Below are 17,655 nucleotides of genomic sequence, written 5' to 3'. Positions count from 1 at the left end.
TCCCAGAAATTAGTGATTTGTATTGGGTACTAGTGGCTCACACCTATAATCCTAGCTACTCAAAAGACTGAGATGAGAATCACAGTTCAAACCCAACCTGGGCAGAAATGTTCCCAAGAGTCTTACTCCCAATTAACAAGCGAAGTGCCAGAAATGTAGGTATGCTCACATAGTAAAGCCAAACTTTTTCAAGAGTAATAGCCAAGAGAGCATATAAGGCCCCAAGTTCAAGCTCCAGTATTCATACCCAAAAAAGAAAGAGCTAGGATTTAAAACCTAAGTAAGAATGGAAAGGATGGACAGAAAGGGGAGAAAAGGATGGAAAATCCAGGTAGAAACAGAGCATACCACAAATAGCTGCTGTTCAGAGAAATCTACATGTATGGAGGATAGTAAGATATTTGCATTGTTGAAGCAGAGGAAGTGAAGATGGGGAGAGGGAGTGACCCTTATCTTTTTTGGGAAGGGCCTTGAATTCAGAATGTGTGACTTTAAATTGTATCCTAGTTAGCAGAAATCATCGAAGAGGTAGTATGAATTCCAGAATCAGACTGAGTTGTGCTCAAATTAAGGATCTACCATTTTCCTTTTCCAAAAACCAAAAGAAATGTACAGATCGAGGACTTAACGAAGTGTTTGGTATGTCTAAGTACCCTATAAATGTTGGGTGCTTTTATAAGCTTTTATAAGTAACAATAGGATAAGATAAATTTTACGATACGAAAATTACATCATTGAATCTGTTTGTTACTATTAGCTCTTGTTTTACTTAGTTCTCTGGAATTGTTTTTTTAAGAAAAGCAATCATGGTTGGGAAGGTGGCTCAGTGGTAGAGCGCTTGCCTTGCATGCATGAGGCCCTGGGTTCGGTTCCTCAGCACCACATAAGCAAAAAAGAAAAAAAAAAACTAGAAGTGGTGCTGTGGCTCAAGTGGTAGAACGCTAGCCTTGAGCTGAAGAGCTGAGGGACAGCGCCCAGGCCCAGAGTTCAGGGCCCACGAACGGACCAAAAAAAAAAAAAGAAAAGCAATCATGATGGCAGAATGGGAAAAGCCAAGGTAAAACCTACTATCCCCTCCCCCTGCACCCCCTTCCCTGCCCCCAACATAAAACTTTCCAGATCTGTAGGTTTGAACAACAGTGATACTACCTAACGTGTATTGACTGCTTGTGACCAGGTACTATGTTACGTGTTAGACTTGCATAATATCACTTGATGTTCACAGTATCAGTAAAGTAATTGTTACGTTTCCGCCTGCCTGCCTGCCTGCCTGCCTGCCTGCCTGCCTGCCTGCCTGCCTGCCTTCCTTCCTGCCTGCCTTCCTTCCTTCCTGCCTGCCTTCCTTCCTTCCTTCCTTCCTTCCTTCCTTCCTTCCTTCCTTCCTTCCTTCCTTCCTTCCTTCCTTCCTTCCTTCCTTCCTTCCTTCTCTTTTTTTGTTATTGATACTGAGGCTTGAACTCAGTGTGAACACTGAGCCTCTACCACTGAATCACACTTCTACTCAGGCTTTTTATTAGTTAATTGTAGATAAGAATCTATATCATGGACTTTCCTGTCCAGGAGAGATTTGAACATCAATCCTCAGTCTCGGTCTCCTGAGTAGCTAGGGATTACAGGATATACCAGTGCCCACTGAAATTGCTATTCTTGAGTTTCATTTCCCTCCTCTTTACCATGCTAAGGAAAAAGTTCTTGAGAGAACATAAGGCATAGGAAGGAAATAGTATTGTGTGTGATACATAGTACTTACACTCCTTATAGTTATCATTGCTTTCTTTATGTTAGCTCCTTAGATATAAATCAGAGTATTAATTTGGAATTGGTTTTAGAGAGGAAGATGGGGAAGTCTAGTGCAGAAACTCTCAAATATTGCCAAGCTGATCCACTGGTCTCTTGCACTGGAAGGGCGAACTCTTTTCCTTCTTTGAAGACTGAACAAGGTAAAGCAGTGTCCTTTGCTTTTTTTTGTTGTTTTTGTTGGAGTGGGGGGTCCGGTTGTGGGGCCTGAACTCGGCCTGGGCGCTGTCCCTCAGCTCTTCAGCTCAAGGCTAGCACTCTACCACTTGAGCCACAGCGCCATTTCCAGCTTTTTTCTTTTTGCTTATGTGGTGCTGAGGAATTGAACTCAGGGCCTCAGGCATGCAAGGTAAGCGCTCTACCACTGAGCCACATTTCAGTCCCTGTCCTTTGCTTTTTTAAAGGCTCCACTTAGATTGTTATTATTTGGCTTCAACTAGTCTTAATTTTATGTGTTCTAGTATAAACAATAGTTCATCTGAAGCATAAACTATGGGAAAGGTTTCATAGGTATTTCACTTATCAGGATTTTGTGCTGGTCTTGGGGCTTGTACTCAAAGTCTCATACTCTAACTTGGCATTTTTTTTTGTTGTTGTTCAAGGCTAGAGTTCTACCACTTGAACTATACCTCAGCTTTTGTTTCTTTGCTGGTTAATTGTCTCTCAGATTTGTCTGCCTTGGCTGATTTTGAACTGAAAGCCTTAATATACTACTTACAGTAAAATCTCCCTGCTTGTTCATCATTAAAAATATATCATCCTCTTTTCTTCTTACAACAATGAGGACTGTAGCTCTACCAGTTTCTTTTGTCGAAAGGATCCCCTTCCCCAAAGAGAAACTTAAAGGATTAGTGTCTGAGCCTCTTCCTCTTGGAGAACATGATCCCAGTGAGCATTCCCCTGGCACTACCCCTGCTGAGACCATAGCCAGCAGTACTCAATATTGACCTTTCATTAAATCACATGATAAGAGGGCTTAAGTACCCACCAGTATTTCCCTATTCAAGGCTCTCTTTGACTAATCCACCACTAGAGCTGGAGGATATAGTCTGAAACACCTGTAGCCTATCCAGTGTGAAAGTGGGAATGGATGAAAAGTTACACTACATCCAGACAGAAAAAAGAAGTTTATGTAAAAGAAAAGCAGCATATACTAGTTATTGCAAATAAGGGAAACCATGGGACCTATGTTTCTTTGGGCCTGGCTTACTTCACTTAATATAATTTTTCCAAGTCTTTCCATTTCCTAACAAATGGGTGGTGTCATTCTTTCTGATGGAGGCATAGAATTCATATATATATACCACATTTTCCTGATCCATTCATCTACTGAGCGGCATCTGAGTTGACTCCATATCTTAGCTATGGTAAATAATGCTGCCATAAACATAGTTGTGCTGGTAGCTTTAGTATGGCCTTGTTTGTGATCATTGGGGTAAATGCCCAAAAGTGGGATTGCTGGGTCAGGGTAGTAGCTTTATGTGTGTACTCTTTTGAGGAACCTCCATACTGCTTTTCAGAGTGGTTGAACAAGTTTACACTCCTACTAACAATGAAATAGGGTTCCCTTTTGGCCACATCCCCTTCTTGATTATAGCCATTCTAACTGGGGTGAGGTGGAATCTCAATGTTGTTTTGATTTGCATTTCTTTTATAGCTAGAAAAGCTGAGCATTTCTTTATGTGTCTATTGGCCATTCTTATTTCCTCTTCAGAGAAGTTTCTCTTTAAGTCTTTAGTCCACTTATTAATCAGGCAGTTGTTTCAGAAAAGATCAAAACCTATGTACATATGAACATATAAAATTAAAAGAGGATGCTAAGTGAAATGAACCCCAAGATAGGAACACAAGAGGTTTTATCTAAGTAAATTGTTTTGTTTCTTTTGTATGTTCTTCTCCCATGGTATAACCCGTTTTCACTGTATTTGTATCATTTTTCTTGTATATACACATTTTTCTAATTTGGGAGGGGAAGGGAAATAACAAAGTGCTGAAATAAGAATAAGGTTGACCCATTGTAACAATGAGATATACAAGACACTATGTTGAAAACAAACTTTACAACTTCGGGGGGTGAGGGGAGAAAGAAGTGGGGAGGAAGGGAGGGAAGGGAGGGTAACAAAAAACAAAGGAGGGGGTAACAATGCTCAAGAGGAAACGTACTTATTACCTTACTCATGTAACTGTAACCTCTCTGTACAGTATCTTTACAATAAAAATATATATTAAATTAAAAAAAGAAAAGCAGCAATATAATATTTCAGGAAGCTAGAGTGTCATGAGCATATGTAATGTGCTCATTCCTTTCCCAGTGTGGGGGTATAGGGAGGGGAGCAGAAGTTTAAGGTACCGACAAGTGTGAAATTTGCATCATAGTCCTCTGCTCTTCTTTGACTACAAGCAGTGTAAATTCTTCTCTCTACAGGACAGCCCAGCTCTGGAGAATCAGCCCAGACATGATTCATCAAGTCATCATCATCATAAAGAATATAAACACTAAGACCTGGAGCAACTGTATTAATTTTCATTTGCTTTTGTGCCAGTTACAGTGCTAGAACTCAGAACCTGACACTCTTGTTAGCTTGCTTGCTTACTCATACCTGGAACTCTATAGCTTCTGCCATACTACCAACTCAGACATTTGTTGGTTAGAGACAGTGTTTCACAAATTTTTGTGCCTGGCTGCCTAAAAATTGTAATCTTCCAGGAGTCAGCTTCCTGAGTAGGCAGGATTATGGGCATGAGCCACTGGTGCCCAGCCCTATTGTTTTTTGTGGTTATTTGAGCTTTCCTCAGAGACTCAGTACTCAGCGAAGGCCATAGAACCAGCTCAGATTTGCACAGAGTAAATGTCAGGAATGACAATAAATGTGGTAACTGAGGAAGTGAGGGAAGGAGTAGAAAGAAGGCCTTATCAGCTGATAGGAATGAACACTGGAAGTGGCACTGTGGTGGAGTGCTAGTCTTGAGCACAAAAGCTCAGGGATAGTGCCTAAGGCCTGAGGTCAAGCTCCACAACTGACAAAAAGAAACTAAAATAATAATATATATACACATATATTATTTTTAAAATAATGTACATATGTAAACATATACACACACACACACACACACACACACACATATATATATATATATATATATATATATAGAGAGAGAGAGAGAGAGAGAGAGAGAGAGAGAGAGAGAGAGAGCGCTGGGCTTCAGTGGTTCACGCCTGTAATCCTAGCTGAGATCTGAGGATTATGGTTTGAAGCCAGCCTGCAGAAAAGTCCATGAGACTTTTATCTCCAGCAAACTACCTAGAAAAAGCCAGAAATGGTGACGTGGTAGAGTGCTGGCTTTGAGCACAAAGAAGCTCAAGTACAGTGTCAAGGCCCTGAGTTCAAGTGCCAGATCTGGCAAAAAGCAAAAAAAAACAGCAGCAATCAAAACATCTCCTATGCATAGTTAGACGTGTCTCGGCCTCTCAACCCAGACTTAGAAAACTCCCAATTGAGATATCCTGTCTCCTTACTTAGAAACTGTTATCATGAAATTTTTTCCACCTTGGAAAATTTTCTTGTAATGTTCATTTTGAACTAATTCTCCTGGATAAATATCATCACATGGATGTGTGTACTGATGTGATCAAATATAAAGTTGGGGAAAAAAATGATGCAAAGCGCTTGTGAATTTTGATCTGTGGTTTTGTCTCCTTGTCATTTCTTCTCCCTCAGATAAATCTTTCTTTCTCTCCTTCCTTCCTTCCTTCCTTCCCTCCATCTTTTCTCTTCCTTCCTTCCCTCCTTCCTTCCTTCCCTCCTTCCTTCCTTCCTTTCTTCCTTCCCTCCATCTTTTCTCTTCCTTCCCTCCTTCCTTCCTCCCTATTTCCTTCCTTGCTTGCTTGCCTTATGCTGTCTTTAAGTAGTTGTACAAAGGGGTTTCAATTCAACATGTCAGTGAGAACAATGCATCTTGATCAGTGTCACTCTTTTTTCAGCTTTCTTAAAAGCTCTAAAGGATTTTTCTTCCTAGGTCTCTGTCTCTCTCTGTCTCTCTGTCTCTGTTTCCCTGACGCCACTTTCTTCATTAGTTTTACCTTATAACTAAAGAAATGAGAAGAAAGAGGAGTTAGAAAGAAAAAAAAAACATTATTTAGTCCCACTTAATTATGCTAACTAGAGCGCAGGATATTCCTTTAACAAAACTCCTTTACTGTTGTTAGTACTGCTCTCGATCTCCCCCAGACATATCAGTCTAAAAACCCTTACTATTTACCTTGGCAGTATCCAGATAAATGGGAAACAAACATTACATGGAATCTTGCTGATAGAGGAAAAAGTTGGACCATTCCTGGAGTAGGTATTGAATTGGCCCCCACTGTAAATCTGGAGCTGACCCAAAGTAGCTTGGTGTGTTTGATCTGGAATTCCCTTTCACTCTGTGCTTCACCCTCTGTATCCCCCAATCCCATCAGCAGTCAGGATAGCTGTGAGTAAATGTGATCTCTGAACCAATCAGATCTGCAAGTTCATCATACCAAACAATAACCTCTAAGAGCATTGCATTATTTTGACCTAAGGCTTGACACAAACAGTTCCAAGACATTTTATAGACAAATAGCCTATTTCAAAATAAACATTTAGAAATTGTCTGAATTGGAATGCCCTAGAAAGCCTGTGACAGACTTTGGACTTATATGTCCGTATTTGATGGGCATCTCCAATGTTAGGCTGTAAATTGGAAGTCATTCTAGCAGAATCTCAAGATCCTTGATTCAGCCCCCTGTTCATCTGTTGAGTCTTAAGATGGCCCATTGAGACCCATCTTTCTGACACAGAAATTCATGTTAGATGTATAAAGTGACTGTAAAAAGAAGGCCATGCATGTATGCACACTTTTCTCAGAAAGTCATGGATGAAGTTGGCTAACCTCTTGGGCTGTTGTAAATGATCACTGAGGTGGCACAGTGAATAGTTCTGAAAAACAGTTTTACAGACTGCACTGTGAACAATTCCCAACCAATTGTGATGTAGCGTCCCTGGAAAAAGTGAGTCATTACTTTGAAAATGGGAAGTAGCCCACCAGTGATGAACCAAACATAAATTTTGAGGGTGAAATTCCAATTAGAGTATCTTCTTGTTATATGACTGTGTTTCAAGCAGTATTCTTCGCATGGGAAAATTTGCAAGTACACATTAGATCTCTTGGATTTCCTCCTTTCTCTAATACAGACTGCTCTGGCACCTTTTCTCTCCATGGATCTTTACCGCAGCTGATACAATCAATTAGATTTGGAGAATTTAGCTTCTACTGTGTGATTTCTTAACATAAGGCTTCTCCAGCCTTCTGGAATTCCTGGTGACAATTCATATTATCTTTGTCTCCAGAGCCCTTTTCTTGAAATCCAATCCCATGCAAAAAAAAAAAAAAAAGCACGTTCATTTCATGCAACACAGCTCATTTGAGGCTCAAAGTTCCAAATACCCCAGTTTACAACTCAGTTGGAAGTCCCTATTACAACAGAACATGCAGAGCGCAGAGACAGGGATGTTCATTTACCAACACAAGGAAGTAAAGGAGCTGCAAAGCTACAGTAGCTAGAGGAGGATTAGCGTTCCTGAATTCCATGCAAGAAAAAACCATTGCCTCTGTAATCCACTGGTTAGGCATGAATTTTGCCCTTGCCTACAAAATGTGGTTTCATTCAAAGTATGTCAGGTTAATTTCCAAGCTTGTCTAGGATCAGAAGCTATATTGTTCCCCAAATTGCAATACTACCCTTTAAACTAGTCCTAAGCTTTGGCATGTTTTCTTAAATGATTGCGTAGTCCTGACATGTGAAATTCCTCCAATCTCTTCCACTTTGCAAACTCCAGAACCATTTGATCAATAAGTTAAAATCCAAGGGAGAACTGACTGTTAGCTACGGCTTCAGACATGCAAAGCGCACAACCCTGAGAAACAGCAGCATCTGGACAGGAGGCTCCCATTACTTCACATGGAGATGGCATAGATTTTATTTTTTATTTTTTTATTTTTGCAAATCAAACACAGAAAACCAGTGGTGACCCAGGGTGGACACACTGTGTGGGATGTAGAGTTGAGCAAGGACCCAGACCTGGGAGCCACCTGTTCCTCTAGCTTGCAGACATTGATTTCACACCACCTCAGGCCACTCACAGTTCGCTTACCTGCTCATTGTTGCTCTCCCACCATTCCCCATACTCCCTTTGGGGGTGAAACACTCTATTTCCGACTTGTGCTGGGCCAGCCTCCTGTCTTTGTACCTGGTGAGCACGAACAAGGACAGGAGCAAACAAAAACACGTGATTGTGTGCTTAACTGTCAGGCTGGGGAAGAGCCTTGACTAGAGATGGGGTCACCCAGTGCCAACAGGATTCCTTTTAGCAATATAACAGCTGACTTGTGGCATTTACTAGATGATTATGATGGTATGGGAAGAACATTTAGGATGATTTTGTTATTTCTTTGTTAAACCATATGTACTCTTAATTTTATACATTGAGATGAATCTGTTAGTCACATCTAATGTCAATAATAAAAGGAATGCTATTTCTAGTATCTAACAAAAGATGATATCAATCAATAAATGAGAATTTATTTACTGCAAACACTGCACTAGAGATTTATCTAAATATAATTCTGTCAACAGTCATGTCACAGAGTCTCTGTTATTTTTATTCCCATGTTTCTGATGAAGAAATCTAAAATTGCAAAGATTAAGTAAAGACAGTTATTGATTGATCTGGGTTTTGAACAGAGGAAATCAGAGTTTAGAAAACCATACTTGAGCCATTATAATAATTGCCTGCAGCACCAAAAGACAACAAAACACATTTCTTGAATATGAAAGACTGGATAGCTGTTATTCTGATAGGATTGGGTCACATATATTTTCAAGTGTGCCACAAATGCTTTTTGTGTCAGAAATGGCCATTCATTTTTCCTGAAATGTATTAGACATTTAATCAAAAAGGAGTGATGAGAGTTTCCACATCATTTTACTACAAGGTACATCAAGATGTACCTTAAAGACTTCAATGAGGTGTTTTCTTTTTAATTTTTTTTAATCGAGATATCATGCTTTTGCAGAATTGATCTCTCTTACACATTCCTTTCAGATCTATAGAGTAGGTGAAAAAAGCATTGTTATTCCCATTTGCCAAATGAGAAGACCAAGATTAGCTTAAATAGCTTCACCAAAGTTGCAAGGCTAGAATAACTGCCTCACTTCCTCCCACCCTCCCTCCCTCCCATCCCCTCTCCTCCCCCTTCCCTTCTCTTCCCTCCCTCCCTCCCTCCCTCCCTCCCTCCCTCCCTCTCTTCCTTCCTTCCTTCCTTCCTTCCTTCCTTCCTTCCTTCCTTCCTTCCTTCCTTCCTTCCTTCCTTCCTTCCTTCCTTCCTTCTTTCCTTCCTTCCTTCCCAACCTGAGCCACACACCCAGAACTAACTGCCTATAGATCTTACAGGGATCCAAGATCTGAAAATTTATTACTTTTTCCTTCATAAAACTGGACATAATTCTACTTCACCCATTTCCCCAGTGTTCAATAGGCAAAGATCAAAGATGAAATGAGTGACTATTATAAAACTTGCTGACTCCAATATATTCACATCATTGTGTCAGTGGTAACACAGATTAAAACAAAAGGTAAGAAAATCAAGATAACTAGTAGTCCTGTGGCAAAGACCTTGATTTGTTTCCTCTTACCACATGATAGTATTTAGTAATTAAATGAAAATATTCCATTACATAAACCTTATTGGAAGTACTGAATCAAGACATCTAGTGAATGTTGATTGAGCATCTAATAATTTCTAGGCAATGAGCTTTGTTCTTTAGCTGTGGAAATAAATTGTTTATAGGGTTTGCCTTGGCAAGCTTACAGAGTAGTGGGAAAAGCAAAGACAAAAGAAACATACTGTAGATGTAGAAGATAAGGAAAAGAAATAGAATACTATGTTAAAAGAAGTAAAGCATCAGACCAGCCTGAGAAGGCTTTGCTTTACCAAAGAAAATACCTGAGAGGAGAATTTCTTGCAAGGTATTAACCATTGAATGGCACTCTGCATGCCAGTACAAAAAGTATGTGCTTATTTGTAGGTAAGATTGTGCAACCCAAAACTGGCCTTTAGATTAAATTAATAATAGAATAACACAGTTTTTATGGGATCTTTACCATATTTTTGAGTATCTTCATTAAGCTAATTACCAATACATCGTATAAACTTTTCAAAATCAAATTAAAATACCATATTTTACAAACTCTCTTACACACTTGTTCTCTCACTCTCTAGCTCTTGCCAGCCTCTTTTTTCCCTTTGTTCTCTCTTTCCCATTCCCACAGATTGCCTAGTGATCTGAATTAATAACATATGAAATAGATTCTAAGTATTCTATTCTATCAAAGACCAATCTCTTTTGCTAAAAAACATTAACCAAATACAACCAAACCAAAAACCAAACACCAACAAAACATTAATAAGGAAATTTATTTTAATAAATCAAAAGATACCTTACAGATTTTGGAACTTTCAAATAGTTCTTGTAATCAGTTTAAAGTGAATATGACCAAAAATAAAGTGAATATGACATTATTATAGACTGTAAAGCTCATATTTTCTTTTAGAAGGACTCCCTTCTTGCTTGCCTATAACTGAAATTACAGCATTATTTTATCTACTAGATACTTGGATGATAATTTCATTCATTCATTCAGTGATTCATCATCCTATTCAGCAACAATGTGTGCTCAAAGAAACAAATAATGCTTCAATAGCCCCTGCTGCAGATGTATAATTCTTTCTAGTTGAGCTTATTTCAGAAACAGAAATGTTGATTAAACATAATTTGAGTTTTATAGACATTAGAGTTTACAAAATATCAATTTAAAATTTTCATTTAATTTTTTGTAATAAATTATAGCTTTTTTTTTTGTCAGTTGTGGGGCCTGAACTCTGGGCCTGGGGTCTATCCCTCAGCTCTTCAGTTCAAGGCTAATGCTCTACCACCTGAACCACAGCACCACTTCTGGCTTATACTATAGCTTTTACTGAAACATTCACATAAACACATATTCAGACTTTGATGACACTAGTCTGTTTCCTTTACAACTGTTTCCTTTACAGCTCATAACTAGTAGCAAAAGTTACAATAGAAATGACTATTAGTAAAAGTAAAATGTTTGAGTGTGCCAGGTTTCTTTCTGTATATTACCATCACTTCTTAAGACTTCCTTCCAAATCAGATGCCATTTTTCTCACTCAGAAGGGATAGGCATTAAAGATCAGGGCCAATAAGCCCCAGTTCACATAGCTTATGAGGAGAAAACCTAGAAACCAAATTTCTTTGTTCCTAAAAGTTGTATTATTTCCATTAAACTTCTTTCAGTGTAACATTAGCAGCTTTAGAACTCAAAGTACAAAAACTTATCATTGTCTCTTCTTTTTTTCTTAATTTCTATTTTGCAAATGAGTATCAGAGTTAACAGGAAGTCAGGAACTAGGACCCTAAAATTTGATTCTTGTTTTGGGCTCATCAGGCTTCTAAGCTACAGCTTTCAAGACAATTTACTAAACACCCTCTGAGCTATTAACTGTGGAAAGGAGCGCATGGCTAATACTGCTATTGGTAGGCCCACCATGCAGAAAGGGATAGTGAAATGCAAATGGATAATTCCAAACCATATGATAAGCTTATTGGGCTACCTAACCCATGTTAAAATGACATGGTAAACTTTAATGACATAGAATGCTGCTAAGATACATCTTAAAAGGTGAGGAGAAAGACATCACGAAAATATGGGTGGATGGGGAGAAAATGAAGAGTAAACACTTAAGAGTCAGCAAGTGTTGTTTATGAGGAAGTGATAGTATTTTTATTGTAATAACTTAAGTGTAAGTTAAGAGCAGGTAAATAGGGATCCACAAATGCCTATAGCTTATGAAATGCCATGGGACAAACTATAAGTTAGGATAAAACATGGTCAAGGTTGTCATTTGGATAAAATACAGTGCACTTAGGGAAACAAAGTATTACATGCAATCATGCATATGAGAGGTTATATTACAACCTCTAATCTAACCATAGTGATGATATGAATTAAATACCATTTCAAAACTATTTAGGAGTGAAAATAAGTAGGACTCACTTGGTCGTTGGTATAACAGAAAGATGCCTCACTTCATGCCCTTAACAAAATACAGGAGTATATTTCAGGGAGAAGTACAAAGCTTCAGTTTGGAGTACTAGGTGCAGTATGCTGATGGGTCCTGCATGTGGCATATTCAGAGACATAGGGGCAGAAGTATATAGACATTGGAGGTCTAATGACAAGGAGCCATCAATATGCAGACAGGTGCAAATTCAATACAATAGTTGAAAATTCTCAGACAACAGGTAGACTATGTGGCCAGTGTTAAGAACTGCATTACAGACTTGCTCATTGTACTGATTCAAAATATTTTACAAGTGTTCATGCAAGTATTCTTTCACAATATTTACTTATGCCTAGCACATGCTAAACACCAAGTTGAGGATCTCTTCACGTGATCCTTTTCTTATGAAATCTAGTCTTATAGACTTATGCTCAATAAAGCTTTGACCTATTTATAAGTCAAAATTTTGTTATAAAAACTCTCAACAAAAGTTTTAATAGATTTTCAGAATGACTTTTTCTTCTGAAAGAAGGTACTACTTCATTTATAAAATTCTAAACTTCTCCCTATTCAAGTACCTATACAAATACCAATATTTACCTGGTAAATCTAAAAGATGTAGATAATAAATCATTCAGCATTGAATAATAAATATAATTTGTCTATATTTTGTAAGTTTACATCAAAAATTCTTATTCTGTCATTATATACTGAATATTGTTTTCATGAAATTTTTATGTTGGCTTGTAATACATACTAGATAAATTAACACAAAATGAGGTGAAAGAATAGAAGAAAAATGAAAATACTCAAACAACAAACATGTACATTTGGTGACATAGCAAGTACTAGGAGAATAATTTCTGTAGCTGAAAGGAAAGGAAAGAATTTGATAACAGAAATAAATATCCTTTATGTCAGGGAGATCTGAGGTAATAAGTCTGGCCAAGAATAGGATGGCTAGCATGCTTTAGAATCCAGTTATTGGAGTTGGGGGAAATAGAGGCTTGTTCTTTATATAAGCACTAAGAACTCAAAATAAGCAGAGTTTGGTGTGGGCCTAGATTCATTTGGATATAAATACTTACAAATGAAATTAAAATGCAGAGGGAAATCAATATGTCATGAGTCTCAAAAGGGTTAGAGTTTTTGTGTTGCTATACATATGTGCAAGAGAATAGAGGTGGTGGGTTGCCACCCCTCTGCTCTGTGGAACATGTACATGAAAACTAAATAACCCCCCTTGAAATAATTATGGGGAAGGACTGTTCTTAGGAGACAGATAGACTTAATTAAAATCCTTGCAAATTTTTACAAGATCTAGCTTATTTTCCATTCTCAAACTGTATCATTCAGCAAAGTAAAAGCAACAATATATACTCTTCAAAGGTATATAAGCCACAATATACATATTTCAATTTATTCTTTCATGGATCAAAATATTCAGAAAAAATAATGATCTTCCTAAAAACTTTTTTTAAGGAAGATCTCCTCTTCCTCCTCCACCTTCTCCTCCTCCTCCTCCTTTTCTTCTTCTACTACTCCTCCTTCTTCTTCGTCTCCTTCTTCTTCTTTTATTTCTATATGTTGAATCAAAGGCCTTGTGCATGTTAAACACAAGCTCTACTCTATCACATATATTTATGTATAAATTTTAACAACTCAATGTGGAAATGGTACAAATGATGCAGAGGGCAAATTTAAGAGTAATTAGATAGGCGTGTGTTTTTACCTTTTTTTGTTTTTTTAGTTTAAAAAAGACAAGTAGAATGTGACTGGAAAAAGTAATTGGAAGAAAAAGAGTTTTTCTTGGCTAATTAAGCTCCAGAAATAAATTATTGAATGAAACTATTTAAAGAAATTATAAGACAAGTCATGCAGTGTCAGAAAAAAAATCTCATGAGGAATTTTTGTTCAGTATTGCAGTGAGAAAGGTAAAATTTTAGATTAAACCTCAGCATGAACCCAACATCTCAGAGAATCAAAGAAACTGTCAGAATGTGTAAATCATAATTATAGAGCCTACAGTATATAAGGCTGGAACATTCTCTAAGTGAGTGCTTGGTCAATGAGGAAATGAAGAGTGGAAAAGGCAGTCAAATCCAAGGACATACTACAAAATTAAGAAGAGCGAGGGAGGGAGTAGGTAGAGACAACTCTTTTGTACAACTACTTAAAGATAATAATTTAAAGAATTAACAGCAAGTTAACTTAGGCTTTATCAAATCTCTTAGGGGCTTTGTCATCATTGTGGTAGTTGGGATTGAACTCTGGGTCTCACCATGCTAGGAGAGACCTCTACTACTAAGCTGCATCATTGTCTTTTTTGTTAGTAATAAATGCAAACCATTTATTATAGACTTGTTCAAGGCACTAAGACTGGAAAAATATTTTTTTAAGTTTGAATAAAAGGATTACTCATGAAGTATTTTGAGAGAAAACAACTGTAGAAAACAAAGACACTTCTCTGCTTTAACTTCACAATCATTCAGGAGATAATGGAAGTACTCTCATTCAAAGCATACCCAGAATCTGTTATTTGTCATCACCTCCTTTACTCACTACCATGGTTCAAATCCTTATCATTTCTTAAAATTGTAAGTGCTTGCTAAACTGGTTTTGCTCTGTACTTATTAACCTCTTACTCTGGGGACCTCAACCCAATCCACACTCTACAAAGCAAGCAGAATAGCAGGGAGATATTGGCTCATGCCTTTGATACCAGCTACTCAGGAGACTGAGATTGGAGGACCACAGTTCAAAACAATCCAGGCAGGAAAGTCTGTGAGATTCTTATCTCCAATTAACCACCAGAAAACTAAAAGTGGAGCTATAGCTCAAGTGGTAGAGTGCTAGCCCTGAGGGGAAAAACCGAAACAAAACAAAAAACAAAAAACTACTCAGGGACAGTGCCCAGACACTAAGTTCAAGCCCCATGACTGAAAAAAAAAAAAAAAGCAGAATAACTCTGTCAAAATTTCAATCGCTACCTATCACCTTTCTCCTTATTACTTCTATGATCTCATCACTCATGTTTTATTTTTTAATCACGCTTCTTGACCTTTTTAGCTGTAGCTAAAAGATACCAACTTCCTAACAACATAATAACTTTCTTCCTCACTTTTCCTGTTTCATGTCAGGTGTGTATCAGGAATATTTGACTGATATAATTTATGTTTTACTGTCTGCTTTCTTCAGTGGAATCTCCATAAAAGGTAAGATCCCTGAAGATAAGGATTTTGAATAGTTTCATTTGATGTTATCTTTTCAGTGCCTATTCCATTGCCAGGCTTAGTATTTGTAGATGATTACATTCGGTGAATGAAGGCTTGCATACATGAATGAAAGGAGAGCCAAGTACGGAGACATGGTAAAAAGAATAGAAGGTGAGCAAGTTCAAGTTAAGTGAATTTAGATCCTTTAGCAAGGCCAGAGTAATAATCAATGAGAAGAGACAGAGTGAAATTTGGGATTTGAGAAAGAATGAAAAGCCAGAGGTAGTAGCATAAATTTATAATCTGGCTGAGGCTGGAGGATCACTAGTTCAAAGCTAACCTATGTTACATAGCAAGATACTGTCACAAACAAACAAACAAAAAGCCGTAAGAATTGAAAGTAGAAAAATAATGAATTTGGACAGTGTGATGGTCTAAAAGCTTGTGTCACTCCTTTCCCCTGAATTGTGTATTGAAATCCTATTCCTTAAGGTGATAGACTATTAGGAAATTGGGCCTTTGGAGGTGATTAGGTCTGAGAGAATATCTAACCTCATGAAAATATTGTAGTCATGCCTCAGAGCTTCCTGCACCTTCCACCAAGTGAGGGATACAGCATGAATTCATCAGCAAACAAACCTTCAGCAGCTACCAAATGATGCCTTGATCTTGACTTCACATCCTCAGGAACTGTTAGAAGTAACAATCCATAAGCCACTCCATTTCTGGTATTATTGTTAGAGCAGCCTGAACAAACTTTGACAGTAAAATTGCTTAGAGTTTCCAGGAGAACAAGAAAATCATAACAAGTGGGCAAACACATAAGCCAAGGGCCAAGACAATTACTTCATTACAGACCATTGTGGGTTTGGATCCTGGCAAGGATAAAGTGAAAAGACTAACTGTGGAACAACAGACATTTGAACAACATTCACAGTAAGAGAGAAGAATGTTTTATGCCAGTTGATCCTTTCAGTAAATTTAGATAATTCTTACACCTGTCCTTTTGGAGTCTTATTTTTCTATACATATATACAACACCCATCTTGCAAAAGAACATGGATCAGTAGAGGGAAACTGGAAGAATTACACCCAGACCACGTAAAACCATCATGTTTAATCAGTGGTGTGCTGGCAACCCTAAAGAAATTGGTGTATTAAGGGTAAGGCAGAAAGAAGCCCTGGTCTGTAGCACTTGCCTATTGTTGGGGTGTAAATATTCCTACTGATTATGGAGCTAAGAAAAGTCCCCGTCCAGTTCTGTAGGGCATCAGGATAGAATGGTAAACTTTCCATGCTAGAAGGCGTGGTTGATGTCTGTGTCTTTCAAATGAGGAACCCATGGCACAAAAATGTCCTACATGAGCAAGTCTCTGTAGCCAGGAATTCACAGAAGGTGTGCTGGAACAGGTGTTTTATCTCCAAATGATGTGCTCTTTATTAACATCTTATTTTTTCATTTAATGCCCAAAATCCTTATTTAAATACACCGACAACATTTTTCTAAGACCAAAAATGGTCATGTGTGAAGTAATGGTGTATACTTAGTGGAACTAGGCTTTGTGCATAATATGATCTAACTTTTTAAAAGGTCAAAATTAACTATATAATGGCCAAGTAGAATACATCAACCACTAGGACCCCTGCTACCATGCAAAGAGAATGCCATTGCACTGCCTGGAGTTTACCTGGATAGAAACAAACCCCAAATTTGAAGAATGCAAAAGAAGCATTACTGAGAAGAGCTGAAATCAGCCCACATGTGGGAAATTACATGGCATCAGAAGACCAACAGGGATGACAGAGTCCGAGTTTGCATAAGCTCCAAAGTATTGCCAAGAGAGCTGGAGAAAATCCCAAGTCAACTTCCCAAGGAAAACTGATCAGAGGAAGGCAGTAGGAAAGTCATTATGGACCTTCATTTTAGAAGGAAAGAGTAAAACCAGAGTTTAAAAGCTCACTAAAGAGTGTGATACTAAGCCAGGTGCCAGTGGCTCACGCCTGTAATCCTATCTACTGAGGAGGCTGAGATCTGAGGATCACAGTTCAAAGCCAGCCAAGGCAAGAAAGTCCGTGAGACTCTTATCTCCAATTAACCACCAGAAAACTGGAAGTGGTGCTGTGGCTTAAGCGGTAAAGCTCCTGCCTTGAGCTGAAGAGCACAGAGATAGTGCCCAAGCCCAGAGTTCAAGCCCCATGACCGACCAAAACAAACAAACAAACAAAAAAACCAGTGTGATACTGTAGAGCCATTCTCTAACTCAGTCTCATCCCTTCAACTTGTATTATGTAAGTATGTTGTTGGTTTGTAAATATTCAAATAGATTTTGTAGTACACACACACACACACACACACACACACACACACTTTCTCTCTCTCACACAATCTTTTGTCCAGATTTGAAATGCAAATTTGATTCACTCAAAGATTTCAGATTAGAAACAAAAATTGAGCATGATTAATAACACTATAAAATAA

At 38.0% G+C, this 17,655-nt stretch overlaps 1 protein-coding gene across 3 annotated transcripts in view; it reads right to left on the bottom strand.

Moving 5' to 3' along the window:
* Positions 1-17,655, bottom strand: part of Grm5 (glutamate metabotropic receptor 5) — a 538,255-nt gene that overhangs the window by 14,783 nt on the left and 505,817 nt on the right. For 2 of the 3 annotated variants that reach the window (XM_070034809.1, XM_070034810.1), the window contains exon 9: positions 7,974-8,069. The exons of the other annotated variant lie outside the window; for it this stretch is intronic. In XM_070034809.1, coding sequence (XP_069890910.1) covers positions 7,974-8,069 — 96 coding nt within the window. The remainder of the gene's footprint in view (positions 1-7,973; positions 8,070-17,655) is intronic. 3 annotated transcript variants of the gene reach the window in all.

This window comes from Dipodomys merriami, unplaced genomic scaffold (genome assembly GCF_024711535.1).
Source record: "Dipodomys merriami isolate MVZ:Mamm:240054 unplaced genomic scaffold, mDipMer1.0.p SCAF_25, whole genome shotgun sequence".
Classification (NCBI taxonomy): Eukaryota; Metazoa; Chordata; class Mammalia; order Rodentia; family Heteromyidae; genus Dipodomys; species Dipodomys merriami.
Note: the sequence above shows the minus strand (reverse complement) of the source record. Positions and strands in the feature narration are given on the sequence as shown.